At 48.9% G+C, this 12,442-nt stretch overlaps 1 protein-coding gene and 1 long non-coding RNA gene across 8 annotated transcripts in view; one reads left to right on the forward strand and one right to left on the reverse strand.

Annotated features, from left to right (window-relative positions):
- Nucleotides 1–12,442, reverse strand: part of cpt1a2b (carnitine palmitoyltransferase 1A2b) — a 60,736-nt gene that overhangs the window by 36,451 nt on the left and 11,843 nt on the right. For all 6 annotated transcript variants that reach the window (XR_003979358.1, XR_003979356.1, XR_003979355.1 and 3 more), the window contains exons 10-14: nt 12,091–12,286; nt 11,055–11,243; nt 8,203–8,308; nt 7,631–7,747; nt 4,151–4,315 (exon numbers count right to left, since the gene is read on the reverse strand). Coding sequence is in view for 2 of the 6 variants with exons in the window: in XM_030376879.1 (XP_030232739.1) it covers nt 4,151–4,315; nt 7,631–7,747; nt 8,203–8,308; nt 11,055–11,243; nt 12,091–12,286 (773 nt within the window). In the remaining 4 variants the exon portion in view is untranslated. The remainder of the gene's footprint in view (nt 1–4,150; nt 4,316–7,630; nt 7,748–8,202; nt 8,309–11,054; nt 11,244–12,090; nt 12,287–12,442) is intronic.
- LOC115558629 (uncharacterized) lies at nt 338–7,757 on the forward strand. Of its 2 annotated transcripts, none has more exons than XR_003979363.1 (3): nt 338–576; nt 7,150–7,415; nt 7,617–7,757. It is a non-coding gene; the product is annotated as an uncharacterized LOC115558629 (long non-coding RNA). The 2 variants fall into 2 exon arrangements; XR_003979362.1 differs by having other exon boundaries at nt 7,177–7,415.

Consider the following 12,442-nt stretch of genomic DNA (forward strand, 5'->3'; position numbering starts at 1 on the left):
TGGAAGAAATTAACCCTACATTTTATGGTAAACTATGATTATTATTAGGCCTATATAACATATAGATACTTTAACGGTGGAAGGGAGCTGATCGCCTCTCCCCTATAAGTTAGGTTTGACATGGCGCCAGGGAGCAAGTTCAATCCGGTCCTATCTTGTGTGCTTTTAAAAGGGTAAAGCTCACATGTACACCATCGTTCTGTATGCATAATGGTTAATGAATGGTCAAGGGTAAAGCTAGGACCTGGAAAAATATGGTGTGCAAATCAACATTTTATGCAAGTCTGACCTCATATTATGTAAGTATTGGGAATATAAGGAGCAGGACGAGAATCATTCTGGAGTGTCTTTGCAAACCTCCCTCGGCTTTGTTGTTTCTCGTTTGCGGGTTTACAATAAGTTCTCCATCAATACTTGATCCGGACTCTCCGATTCCTCATGCGTTTAGCTAGTTGAGGTGAAAGATAATTTGTTTATGGATTCTACTACACGAGCAACACGACACCATGTGACATCCGCCCAGGTGTGGCCGACCACTGATTGGTCCATCGATCAGCGGGGCGGGGCTGCGTCAGGGTAAGATGAATTTACTACCTTTTACTACCATTTTTATTGCCTCCACAATATTTTTTACTACCAACATGACATCAAGCAGCGGGGCGGGGGGTATGCAAAGCAGCACTTACTACAAGGTATAAATTAGTGCTGTCAAGCGATTAAAATATGTAATCGCGATTAATATATTTAATCGCGATTAATCGCATTAATGTCATAGTTAACTCACGATTAATCGCAATTTTTTTTCTACACTAAATATCCCGGCTGGCAGCCGAGTGTGAAGCGGATGGGATGAGGATCAGCACCGCTAAATCTGAGGCCATGACTCTTAGCAGGAAACCGCTGGATTGCTTACTCCGGGTAGGAAATGAGTCCTTAGCCCAAGTGAAGGAGTTCAAGTACCTCAGGGTCTTGTTCGCGAGTGAGGATACGATGGAGCGTGAGATTGGCCGGAGAATCGGAGCAGCGGGGGCGGTATTGCGTTCGCTTTACCGCACCGTTGTTACGAAAAGAGAGCTGAGCCGCAAGGCAAAGCTCTCGATCTACCGGTCGATCTTCGTTCCTATCCTCACCTATGGTCATGAAGGTTGGGTGATGATGAGTTTTCTCAGAAGGGTGGCTGGTGTCTCCCTTAGGGATAGGGTGAGAAGCTCAGCCATCCGTGAGGAACTCGGATTAGAGCCACTGCTCCTTTACTTAGAAAGGAGTCAGCTGAGGTGGTTCGGGCATCTGCCAAGGATGCCCACTGGGCGCCTCCCTTGGGAGGTGTTGCAGGCACGTCCAGTGGGGAGGAGACCTCGGGGAAGACCCAGGACTAGGTGGAGAGATTATATCTCAACACTGGCCTTGGGACGCCTCGGGATCCCCCCGTCAGAGCTGGTCAATGTGGCCCAGGAAAGGGAAGTCTGGGGCCCCCTGCTTGAGCTGCTCCCCCCGCGACCCGACCCCGGATAAGCGGATGAAGATGAGATGAGATAAATATTCCTTGATTTCTTTGTCCCATTAATTTTTCTCATTTTAATGCTCTTATCAACATGGAGCAGTGCATCGGCTTGCCTTGTGCAAATGTTTTTTTATTGATAACAACATTTGCATATACTGATCGAAACTGATAAAAAAAAGCCTATAGTGCAATTAAACGATGAACATACAAACATACTGCCTTGAACATAGCAGTCAGGCTACTGCTTCTTTGTTTTGAGGCAAAGAAAAAAAAGAAAAGAAAAAAAGATATAAATAAATAGCGTTAATCGCGCGATAAAAAAATTAACGCTGTTAAAATTGGTTTGCGTACACGCCGTTAATAACGCGTTTAACTGACAGCACTAGTATAAATGTGACACTGCCGCGATCCCTGTAGCCCTAGTGCTGCTAATGCTAGAGCCGCAGAACAACGACATAGAGAGTAGAGGTCTGCACTCCTGCGGGACGCGGGACAAATGAAAGCTCATTGCGGGTGCGGGCAGGAGGATGGAGGTGCATTTGCGGGGGCGGGCGGGCGGGATGATACACTGCACTCCCGCAAATCAATATGAGGGTGAAGTAAAATCTACAAATTATCATGAAGCCCTCATCCATAAGCAAAACCTAATTTTCCGACAACTTTTCCTTCATGATCGAAGCAGCAGCTGTCAGTTGGCAGCTTTCCGTCACTGAGGCCTATTTAATGTTTTGTATGGTTGAAAACATGCAGGCTTACCAATAAATATGTTAACAATACTGGTAGCCTACGGAATTACGTGCACGCTCGTTTTTTCCAAGCCAATGGACAGGCCTTCCCTGAGACAGAAAGTGAACATCCATCCTTGCGGGCATTTGCGAGCGGGAGCGGGATATAATATCATAGATGCGGGCGGGAGCGGGACTAAAAATTACAGTTCTTTGCGGGAGCGGTACTGTACAAGGCGGGAGCGGGACTGAATATTGTGTCCCGCGCAGACCTCTAATAGAGAGCTGCTCCCCCTTTGCACGAAGCCGCTGCTGGTGAATGCTCGAAGCGTTGTGCGATTTAATCGCTTTAATGCCGTTCCTTGTCACATTGATCGTTTTTTTTGCACAACGAGCAAAAAGCTTCTGGGCCATTTCCCATCACGGGATTCAGCCAGTCTTTAAATGTCGTGTCGTCAACCCACGTTTGTGAAAACTTGCATTTATCCATTCTCTCATGGAGCTAGAAACTCAGCCGTACAGAACTCTGAGGGGAAAAGGCGGAAAATGTTGCCGCCGTCGCTATAGCAACCAGCGACGCCAACTCTAACAGCAGGTCCTGTTAGCACCGTATACGGTATTATTTAGGCTAGAAGTTCAAACATGTAAACACAAATATTATGCAAAAAATGGAACCTTCAATTTATATTGAGGTGGTGGTGAAAGATTTACTACAAGTCAAATTGCGTTTGTTACCTTTAGCCTTCATTTTTGATTTTTTTTTTTACTACCTTTTACTACCGTGCGGACACCCTGTGCGTTAGCACCTTCTCAGCTGCAGGCTACCACTAGCTTAGCTTAGATGCTAATAAACATTGAAATCTTTTAATTGCATGACTTGAAACTTGAAAAGTGTGATACACTCCTATAATATGCAGAAACATAGCAGGAGCACCAGCTGTCCTTTGCAAAGGGGGTGCACTTTATAATTTGCAATCCGTTATTCCCAGATGTTGTGTGTGTGTGTGTGTGTGTGTGTGTGTGTGTGTGTGTGTGTGTGTGTGTGTGTGTGTGTGTGTGTGTGTGTGTACAGAAGTATGACTTGAAAACAGGTTCGCCATGGTGTTGCCCGGCGTGTAGACCTCCCCCTGTAGTAGGCCTCACTCACCCTGTGGTAGGCCTCACTCACCCTGTGGTAGGCCTCACTCACCCTGTGGTAGGCCTCACTCACCCTGTGGTAGGCCTCACTCACCCTGTGGTAGGCCTCACTCACCCTGTAGTAGGCCTCACTCACCCCGTCGTAGGCCTCACTCACCCCGTCGTAGGCCTCACTCACCCCGTCGTAGGCCTCACTCACCCCGTCGTAGGCCTCACTCACCCCGTCGTAGGCCTCACTCATCCCGTCGTAGGCCTCACTCACCCTGTCGTAGGCCTCACTCACCCCGTCGTAGGCCTCACTCAACCCGTCGTAGGCCTCACTCACCCTGTCGTAGGCCTCACTCACCCCGTCGTAGGCCTCACTCATCCCGTCGTAGGCCTCACTCACCCCGTCGTAGGCCTCACTCACCCCGTCGTAGGCCTCAGTCACCCTGTCGTAGGCCTCACTCACCCTGTCGTAGGCCTCACTCACCCTGTCGTAGGCCTCACTCACCCTGTCGTAGGCCTCACTCACCCTGTCGTAGGCCTCACTCACACTGTAGTAGGCCTCACTCACCCTGTCGTAGGCCTCACTCACACTGTAGTAGGCCTCACTCACCCTGTCGTAGGCCTCACTCACCCTGTCGTAGGCCTCACTCACCCTGTCGTAGGCCTCACTCACCCTGTAGTAGGCCTCACTCACACTGTAGTAGGCCTCACTCACCCTGTCGTAGGCCTCACTCACCCTGTAGTAGGCCTCACTCACCCTGTAGTAGGCCTCACTCACCCTGTAGTAGGCCTCACTCACCCTGTAGTAGGCCAGCTGTAGGCTCAGCTGGATGAAGGCGTCCGGGCTGATGCGGAGCTTCTTGATGCGGCCCTTCCCAAAGTCCCTGAAGGGGAAGACGTGGCAGTCCACATCGTCCGCCAGCTGCTGCGCCACCGCCAGAGAGCTGGACACCTGAGCCTGGACCTGAGACAGGGAGAGAGACAGAGAGACAGAGAGACAGAGAGACAGAGAGAGAGAGAGAGACAGAGACATTAAGAGAGAGAGACAGAGAGACAGGGAGAGACAGAGACAGAGAGACAGAGACAGAGAGAGAAATTAAGAGAGAGAGACATTAAGAGAGAGTGACGGAGAGAGAGAGAGAGACATTAAGAGAGAGAGACAGGGACAGGGAGAGAAACAGAGAGACAAAGAGAGAGAGAGAGAGACATTAAGAGAGAGAGGAGAGATACATTAAGGAAGAGGGAGAGAGACAGAGAGAGAGCGAGAGAGAGCTTATTTATTGTCTCTAGTCAATGGGCAGGGACACCTCTTCAAAACCTTGCACAGGATATTGCCTGCCACACACACACACACACACACACACACACACACACACACACACACACACACACACACACACACACACACACACACACACACACACACACACACACACACACACACACACACACACACACTATATTCTAAACATGATTGATGGAGTGTCTATGCATTTGTCTGTCTGAAAGCACTCCTTTCTCTGTTGGTTACGATTTCGGATGTCAGCATCTGGCCGAGTGTAGTCAATGGGCTGTACCTAAGAGGGTGCCTCAGTAAACACATGTCTCAGGTGACCCCATATTATTAAACCTATGGTACTCCGAGCGGGCGGTATCCTGGATCCCCGTTGTGTGACGGTCGGATGTGGTTCAGGGTAGATCCACCTGGTGTAGGACTCATGACTCAGTTTTACACTCCCGTCTTGAGTCTGGCTGCAGCCGATATCGTTACCTGAAAACCAACCGTTCACTCCCATTTCCTGTCATTTCCCAAACAGAGCAGGCGATCTCCCTTCATCTAGGAGCGGTTTGGCGGTTCATCAAGTTGTGCAATCGTCTCAACCACATAAAAGACTTGTTGGGTCAGGAACAGTTGCAGCATTCCGAGCGAGCCTGCACTGTGGGGCTTGGCTGAGGACAAGAACACACGATAGTGTACAAAACTAAGGCAGATCGTTGTTTATCTTGGACAATCCTTGGGGCCGAATCTGGTTTCTGCACGATAGACTCTACCGCAGTCAGAATCCTGGAAAGATCCCATAGGCATTGTTAAAGCTTAATTGCTTCATTATATGGCACTCAAACATATCCGCTTTATTAGGAGCGAGATCATTAGCCCTGATAAATAAAACACACACACGAGCGGCATTTCATGGCATTATGCCAGAGGTTGAAAGTCTTAAAAGATCCCATGGCATGAGAAACTCACTTTATGAGGTGTTCTAACATTAATAGGAGTTTCCCTAGCCCGAATATGGTCCCCAAGTAGCTAGAAATGGCGTGGAAAGTGTAAAACAAGTACTAGGTATCCTTCTCTGCCTTTAAAAAAACTAAGCTCAGACTCGCCCCACTGGCCAAAAGCTGCTCAGGGCCACACCCCCACGCTCCTCCTTGACCCGCCTCTCTCTTCCTCATTTGCATTAAAGCTAGAGACACCGAAACGGTGCGTTTGGGGGAAGCTCAATGTGCGACTGGCTCGTAGTGGCTGTAATTCTGCAGCACGGCTGAATTTCGGGAACGTCTTCAAATACTGTGTTAGGGGCCCACTAATATATTATATATATATATATTAACGCATCCATAAAGTAGCATGCCATGTGACCCTTAACCCTATGATGCAACCATGAGGCCGCCATGTGTTTTAAAGAGACAGTGCGCATTGTACATACTGCGATGGAAAATCTGCATGTTGTTACGTTTTTGTCTATCTATGAACTTAGGTTTTGATACTATTTTGTGTGATGCATATATATTGCCTGCCTTCTACTCTCCTTGTGGGTCATTTAAAATGTGAAACTCCCATCTGAGGCCTCTGATTATTGTAGTGCATGCCTTGATTTCCACGATAGCACTTGGCCCCTATAACTAACTGTATCCAACAACTGCATCGTGGGGAGCTTCGATTGTAACGATTACCAACTGGTAAACAAAGGCTTTTGGTTCATTGGCTTTTGGTTCATTGGTGGACACAACCCCTCCAGAACCAAACCCAAGTGAATAAGAACTAATGACTTTGAACACTCGTGGACTTGTCTTGGCGTACCTTTAGTGTATGAAGTAAGACCCAGGACGAACTCCCATCTGAGGCCTCTGATTATTGTAGTGTATGCCTGTTATGTTGTTTGTTGATGCATTTTGTGATGTATCTTTGTTCGTACTTATACAAATATATATGACCACCAATTGTCTACAAGTATTGCATGCTTTTTGCAACTAAATATCTCGTATGTCTTAGACGCAATATCTGATAGAGAAATTGCCACGACAGCACTTGGCCCCTATAACTAACTGTATCCAGCAAATTCAAAATGATTGGCTGAAATCAAATGACGCTTTTTTCATCCTCATAATGTGACACAGAGAGCCCAGATTTCACAACCAGACATGCTCACACACGCAATCGCTGAGCATTCATACGACACAAAGAAAAGCCCTCGCGTCATCACCAAAGTAAGCCTCCACCACAAGAGTGGCCCAAGGCATTCCCGTGGTAAACCATTCACTCTCGCTTGGCATCTAGCCATCCTTTCACTCAGTCAAGCTTTGACAAGTGTTGGTTTGGTTGATTTCCCCGCAGGAGAGTTGTTAACATTGTCAAGTGACATGTGAGCGTCCAACCATGCCATGAAGACTGTCCAACTCACCGGCTTTTCGTGTGTAATTTTCAAGATTAGTAATTAATTTATTTTCAGCCTGTTCCGAAAATTGGCAGTCGGCAAATCGTTGATGTCCACACTGTTCCTAACAAGTGTTTGGCAGCCATCCTGGCGGCTTATGACTTTGCAGACACAAGTACGCACAACGGACCTGGCTGGGTCGTTTTCTCCAAGAGCTACCACCAAAAGAGGATGGATTCTGTGTTCACACTCCACGGTGTGCGCCCAGGCCTCGAGAGTGAGAGGCGCGCAGCGCAGCAGGAGCTGTTTATTGTGAACGGGCCTGGTCAACGGCAGCCTGCTGACTTCTGGCTCCAACTGTGGACTCCTGTATCGACTCACCAGTTGCGGTGGATCGGCTCAGTGAAGGTAAGGGTTTTAAAAAAGAGCCTGTGAACCCCTATCCGTTTTAAACGTGGTCAATTGCGTCATATGATCATCAACATAGTAATCTTGGCCATTTCATCACCGTTTCTGAAATAAGTCACACGGTAATGTTTTTACCACGCCCCCCATACGCATTTGGGTTAGGGGAAAAACCAGGATGCAATATCCCTCTCCCACACACAGACACACACTCCCACCTCTGAGGGAATGTCCCACAGCAGCCTCTGTGGGTGCGGGAGCGAGCGGTCCACCTCGCCCTTACAGTGGCCGTCCTCTGTGTAGCCCAGCTGGAAGGCATCCGTGGCCAGGGTGTACTGGAGGGAGAGAGACGGGCATGTGAGGCTGGACGCACGCACACACGCACACACACACACAGAAACAAGCACGGTAACACCACACACACACGCAGAAACAAGCACGGTAACTCCACACACACACACACACACACACACACACACACACACACACACACACACACACACACACACACACACACACACACACACACACACACACACACACACACACACACACACACACGGTTGGTAATATTGCCGTTCATCATCAGGCCTATTCCTGCTGCAGATGCGTTGCATTCTAAAATAGATTCGATTAAATGAGTACTCGATTGATCCTCGAGGTATTATTCGATCACTCGAGTTTGGAATTTACTACTCGTGCCCATCCTTGGTTTACAGGATGGGCACTTAACCCTCAGGGCTGACTTTGGGATTGGGCCAGACACACACACACAGGCACACACACACACCTCCCACAGGTGTGCCACGGTGGGGGCGTCCGCCCAGGAGTGCTCTGCGTTGAGGCCGTTCTTGCCGTTTTTGTAGACGATGATGGAGAACGATTTATCGAACCACCTGACGGACACGACAAAGAGAAAACAAGGGCGGGGGGGGGGGGGGGGAGTTGTGTGTGTTATAACATACAGATTTTCTACAAGTACAATGAGGGGAAAGGAGTAACCACCAGTGTTGGGGGTAACGTCACTCAAATCGACCGCCATGGCAACGTGCCGAGGCAAGCAGGAGCTGCAGACCCAGAGACGGCGTGCTCGCACCACAACAGAACAGAACTTTTTTTGGCTAACGCAGGAAAGCGCGTTACACTAGTCTAGTAAAGTAGTGTAGCTACCGATATTTAAAATGTAATGCGTTACTTTACTTTGTTACCCAACAAACGTAGCTGCTTGTGCGAAGGAGTGTTCAAGGGTTGGAGAACAGAAGCAGGTGAAAGGTTGCAGGGTTCATCGTAGAAGACATGCTTCTATTGAATCGCCCAGATTTAGGAAAATACTAGACAAAATACCAGGACTCGCAAGCCAACATCCGACAGAAAAACATTATCCCATTACCTGAACAAGTGTTTTTTACAGAAGTAACTAGTAATAATAAACTAATTACCTTTTTTGAGTAACTACCCAACACTGGTCACCACTAGGGCTGGGTATCACTAGGTACCCCACGATACGATACTATCACGATATTTTACCCACGATAACGATAATATCACGATACAGCGATTCTGCGATTATCGATATATTGCAAGAAATTTCACCCACGATACATCACGATATCTGTGTCACTGAAGAAATTCAGAATTTATTACAAAAACATTTTATGCAAAGTAACAGAAAATTAGAAAACTAAATAAATGCAGAAAACATTTCATTGCTTAGTTTCATTCGCTCTGTTTACAGTGGATGTATCGCAATGGCGAGGCGCACACAGCCTTTAGCCGTGTTCTGTAAATATTCTAGAACACACGGGAGTCCTGGAGCTCTATATCTAAATATTATCATATAGCCTACATAGATATCTATATAATATATATTATAACTGCCAAAAGATGTGTGATCCGATATTATGAATCTCAAACGACCGCGTTGGGTTCTCCGACGTTCCTGGTTCTTCAACGTCCTCATCAATGTGAAGTAGACTGAACCACGACAAGGAGGAGAAAAGGATTGTTCCCGGGCAGCGCTTAGGCACCTCCGCCTCCGGCGGTGGTCCCTCAGCGGGTCTCAAGCTGGAGACATTCGCCGCCAACAATCCCTTTCTCCTCCATGTCGTGGTTCATGTTCTTGAGGGAGTCAAAGCCAAAGTTCCTTCCCCCCAATTCATTCTCAACCTTGGCTGAGATAATCCCCAATACGAGTCTCGTTGTAGAAATACCAGAGACGAGAGTCCGACAGAACGGTTATCCAAATAACAAGGAAGTGTACAACACTTGCGATACAGTCCTGGAGCTCTATATCTAAATAATATCATATAATACATAGAAATCTATATCATTTAATACATATTATCACGGCCAAAAGCGGTGTGCGCCACCAGACGATATAATGAATCACAAACGACTTTGTCGGGTTCTGCGACGTCTCTGGTTCTTCCACTTTCACATCAACCTGAAGTCGACTGAACCGCGCGCTGCCGGCTGCCGGCTGCCCGCTGCCGGGCGATGGTGCCTCGCGGCAACCGGCGGCATGACGCAGTTCATGTACTTCAGCCAGTCAAAGCCAAAGTTCCTTTCTCCCAATTCCTTCCCAACCATGGCTGAGATAACATAACCCCCACAACAGTCTCGTTGTGGAAATACAAGACACGTCAAAGAACCGACAAGAAACACTTGCGTTACAGTGTGTGTATTCACACAAACACACACATGTGGCGCTCGCACGGTCGAGTCTCATTGGCGGGCCAACGTCTCTGGGCGGGCCAGGCAGAGTAAGGGGAGGAGCTGAGATTCCTGATGACGTCAAGAATACAGACATTCCAAATCAGCGCACTTGAGCCTCCGTTTTTTCAAAGGCGAGCAGAACGAGCTAGTGCTCGTTTTACACCAAACGCAAGTTTTAGCAATTGGGGGACCATAGGCAGGTTAGGGGAACTCATATTTATGTTAGAAAACCTCATAAAGTGAGATTTTCATATCATGGGACCTTTAAATATCGATATTTGGCGTCAGCATATCGATAACGTCCCGCAAGACGAAATATCGCGATATGTTGCAGTATCGATATTTTGGCACACCCCTAGTCACCACCACGTCTCCCCGCCTATCTGCTTCCCGGGACTGACACATGACGCATGGCAGAACCGGTTGGACGTCTTTAGACGCAGCGAGCACATGCCCGTATCCCTAACGACGCCCGGCTCCTGTGTTTCCTTAATGGGCCGTGTCCTTCCGTAGTCACCCGTGGATACCCAGAGCAGCCATGACAGACACAGTTGATTGAGGTGGCCAGATTGCTGCTACTTTATGGCAGGAAGATGAGGAGTAAACCATCGTTTATTTTGATAGGAGGATTAGGAGTTAAATCGACTATAATTCTTCCGCGGAAGTTGGATTATTTTTCTTGTCTGCAGGAGTTTTTTGCGAAGAAAAACAACGCTGACATTAATGCGTCCCTCGTGGATTTGCCAAATTTGAACAAATAGAGTTGAGTTGATGGAGTGGATTTAAATCAAAAGATTAAAAGAAAATGAATGTTTACTTCTCTTTTGTGTGAAGCACAAGATGAATCACAAGTTTGCTGGAAATCCCTCCCCCTCTCTCTCCCTCTCCCTCCCTCCCTCTCTCCCCCTCTCTCCCTCCCACTCTCACCTGTCGTAGCACTTCCCGTGCAGCAGGGACTTGGCATAGCGGTCCAGGTTGCCGGCGGGGTCGTCCCCCCTCATGCCCTGATCCTCCTCGTCCAGCGTGACGAAGAAGGCCGCCCGCTCGATGACGTCCAGCGAGCGCCGGTTCACCCCGGCGCAGAAGTGGCGCTTACGCACCTCCGACCAGGCGACCCTGGAGAGAGGGGGGCGAGACGCATACAGGTATATCTCTATATATGAACACACATATACACACACACACACACACACACACGCGCGCACACGCGCGTCTGTTATGGAAGAAATGAATGATTATATTCCATGGTAAACCATGGTTATTATTAGGCCTACATATCTAATAGTAGAAAACATCTGAAACGCCTCTGGATTCTGATCCAAGGCTTGACACGTGCCAGGGAGTCTGGGGTCCGAGCGTACGCTAGACCCCCCCCCCCCCCAGGGGCCGGAGGCTACGGGGTCAATGCGTGCTGACCTCAGCCTGGTGTTTTAGATTAGCGTTGTTCCCCACGCGCTTAAAGGAGTCCATGACTGATGGGCCGTGGGCGGGCGGACACCCCAAACAAGAAGCTGCTTTGTATGTGTGGATAACAAGGACGCCGGGATCTGTTGACCGCCGCTGCTTTGCAAACTTTGCAAAAAGGAGAGGTGTGCTGCAACGGTACGGGCCGCCACGGTACAGATGCTAATGAGCCGACACGCGCACGGCTACGCAACCTGAGCTGGATGACGTATAGTCCATGCGACGGCCGTGGACATAATAAAGGCGACGAGCCTTCTTTCCCATTAAACGGTCTGTCCTGAACTCTACCTCTTCTTCTCCCTCAGACACAGTGTCCCTCACTGCCCCCTGCTGGTCGGCGATGAACTGTACCTTGTCTTATCAACATGTCCCCGAGTAACCTCGTCCTTTTTTTGCGTACTGGAGAATGTGTGGGAGTTCACATTTGACCCAGATTCAGCAGAGAGAAGGTAACGGCATCATTCGTGTGCATCCGACCACTACGCCGTGCTGGACCCACCTGTCGCCTGCCGTGAGGGCCCCCAGCTTCTCCTCGCCCGGCTGGGGGGGGGAGGGGTCGTCCAGGATCCTCTGCACCTGGGACTGGATCTCCCTGGGGCTGAGCAGCCGGCCCGCCTGGTACACCCACAGGCGGAAGAACCGGCCCCGGTGGTACACCGCCACAAACTCGCTGTCCTGCCAGTGCTGGAGGACGTCTTTGGGCGGAGGAGGAGGGAGTTGTGTCAGTTAGCACTTTTTTTTTGGCATGTTCTTTGTGGTTGCATGAAGAGTGTGTGTGTGTGAGTGTATGAAATGGGTGGTGCGTGTGAAGTGTAGGAAATATGGGGTGTGTGTGCGTGTGCGTGCGTGTG

This window comes from Gadus morhua, chromosome 2 (assembly GCF_902167405.1).
Source record: "Gadus morhua chromosome 2, gadMor3.0, whole genome shotgun sequence".
In the NCBI taxonomy this organism is placed as follows: Eukaryota; Metazoa; Chordata; class Actinopteri; order Gadiformes; family Gadidae; genus Gadus; species Gadus morhua.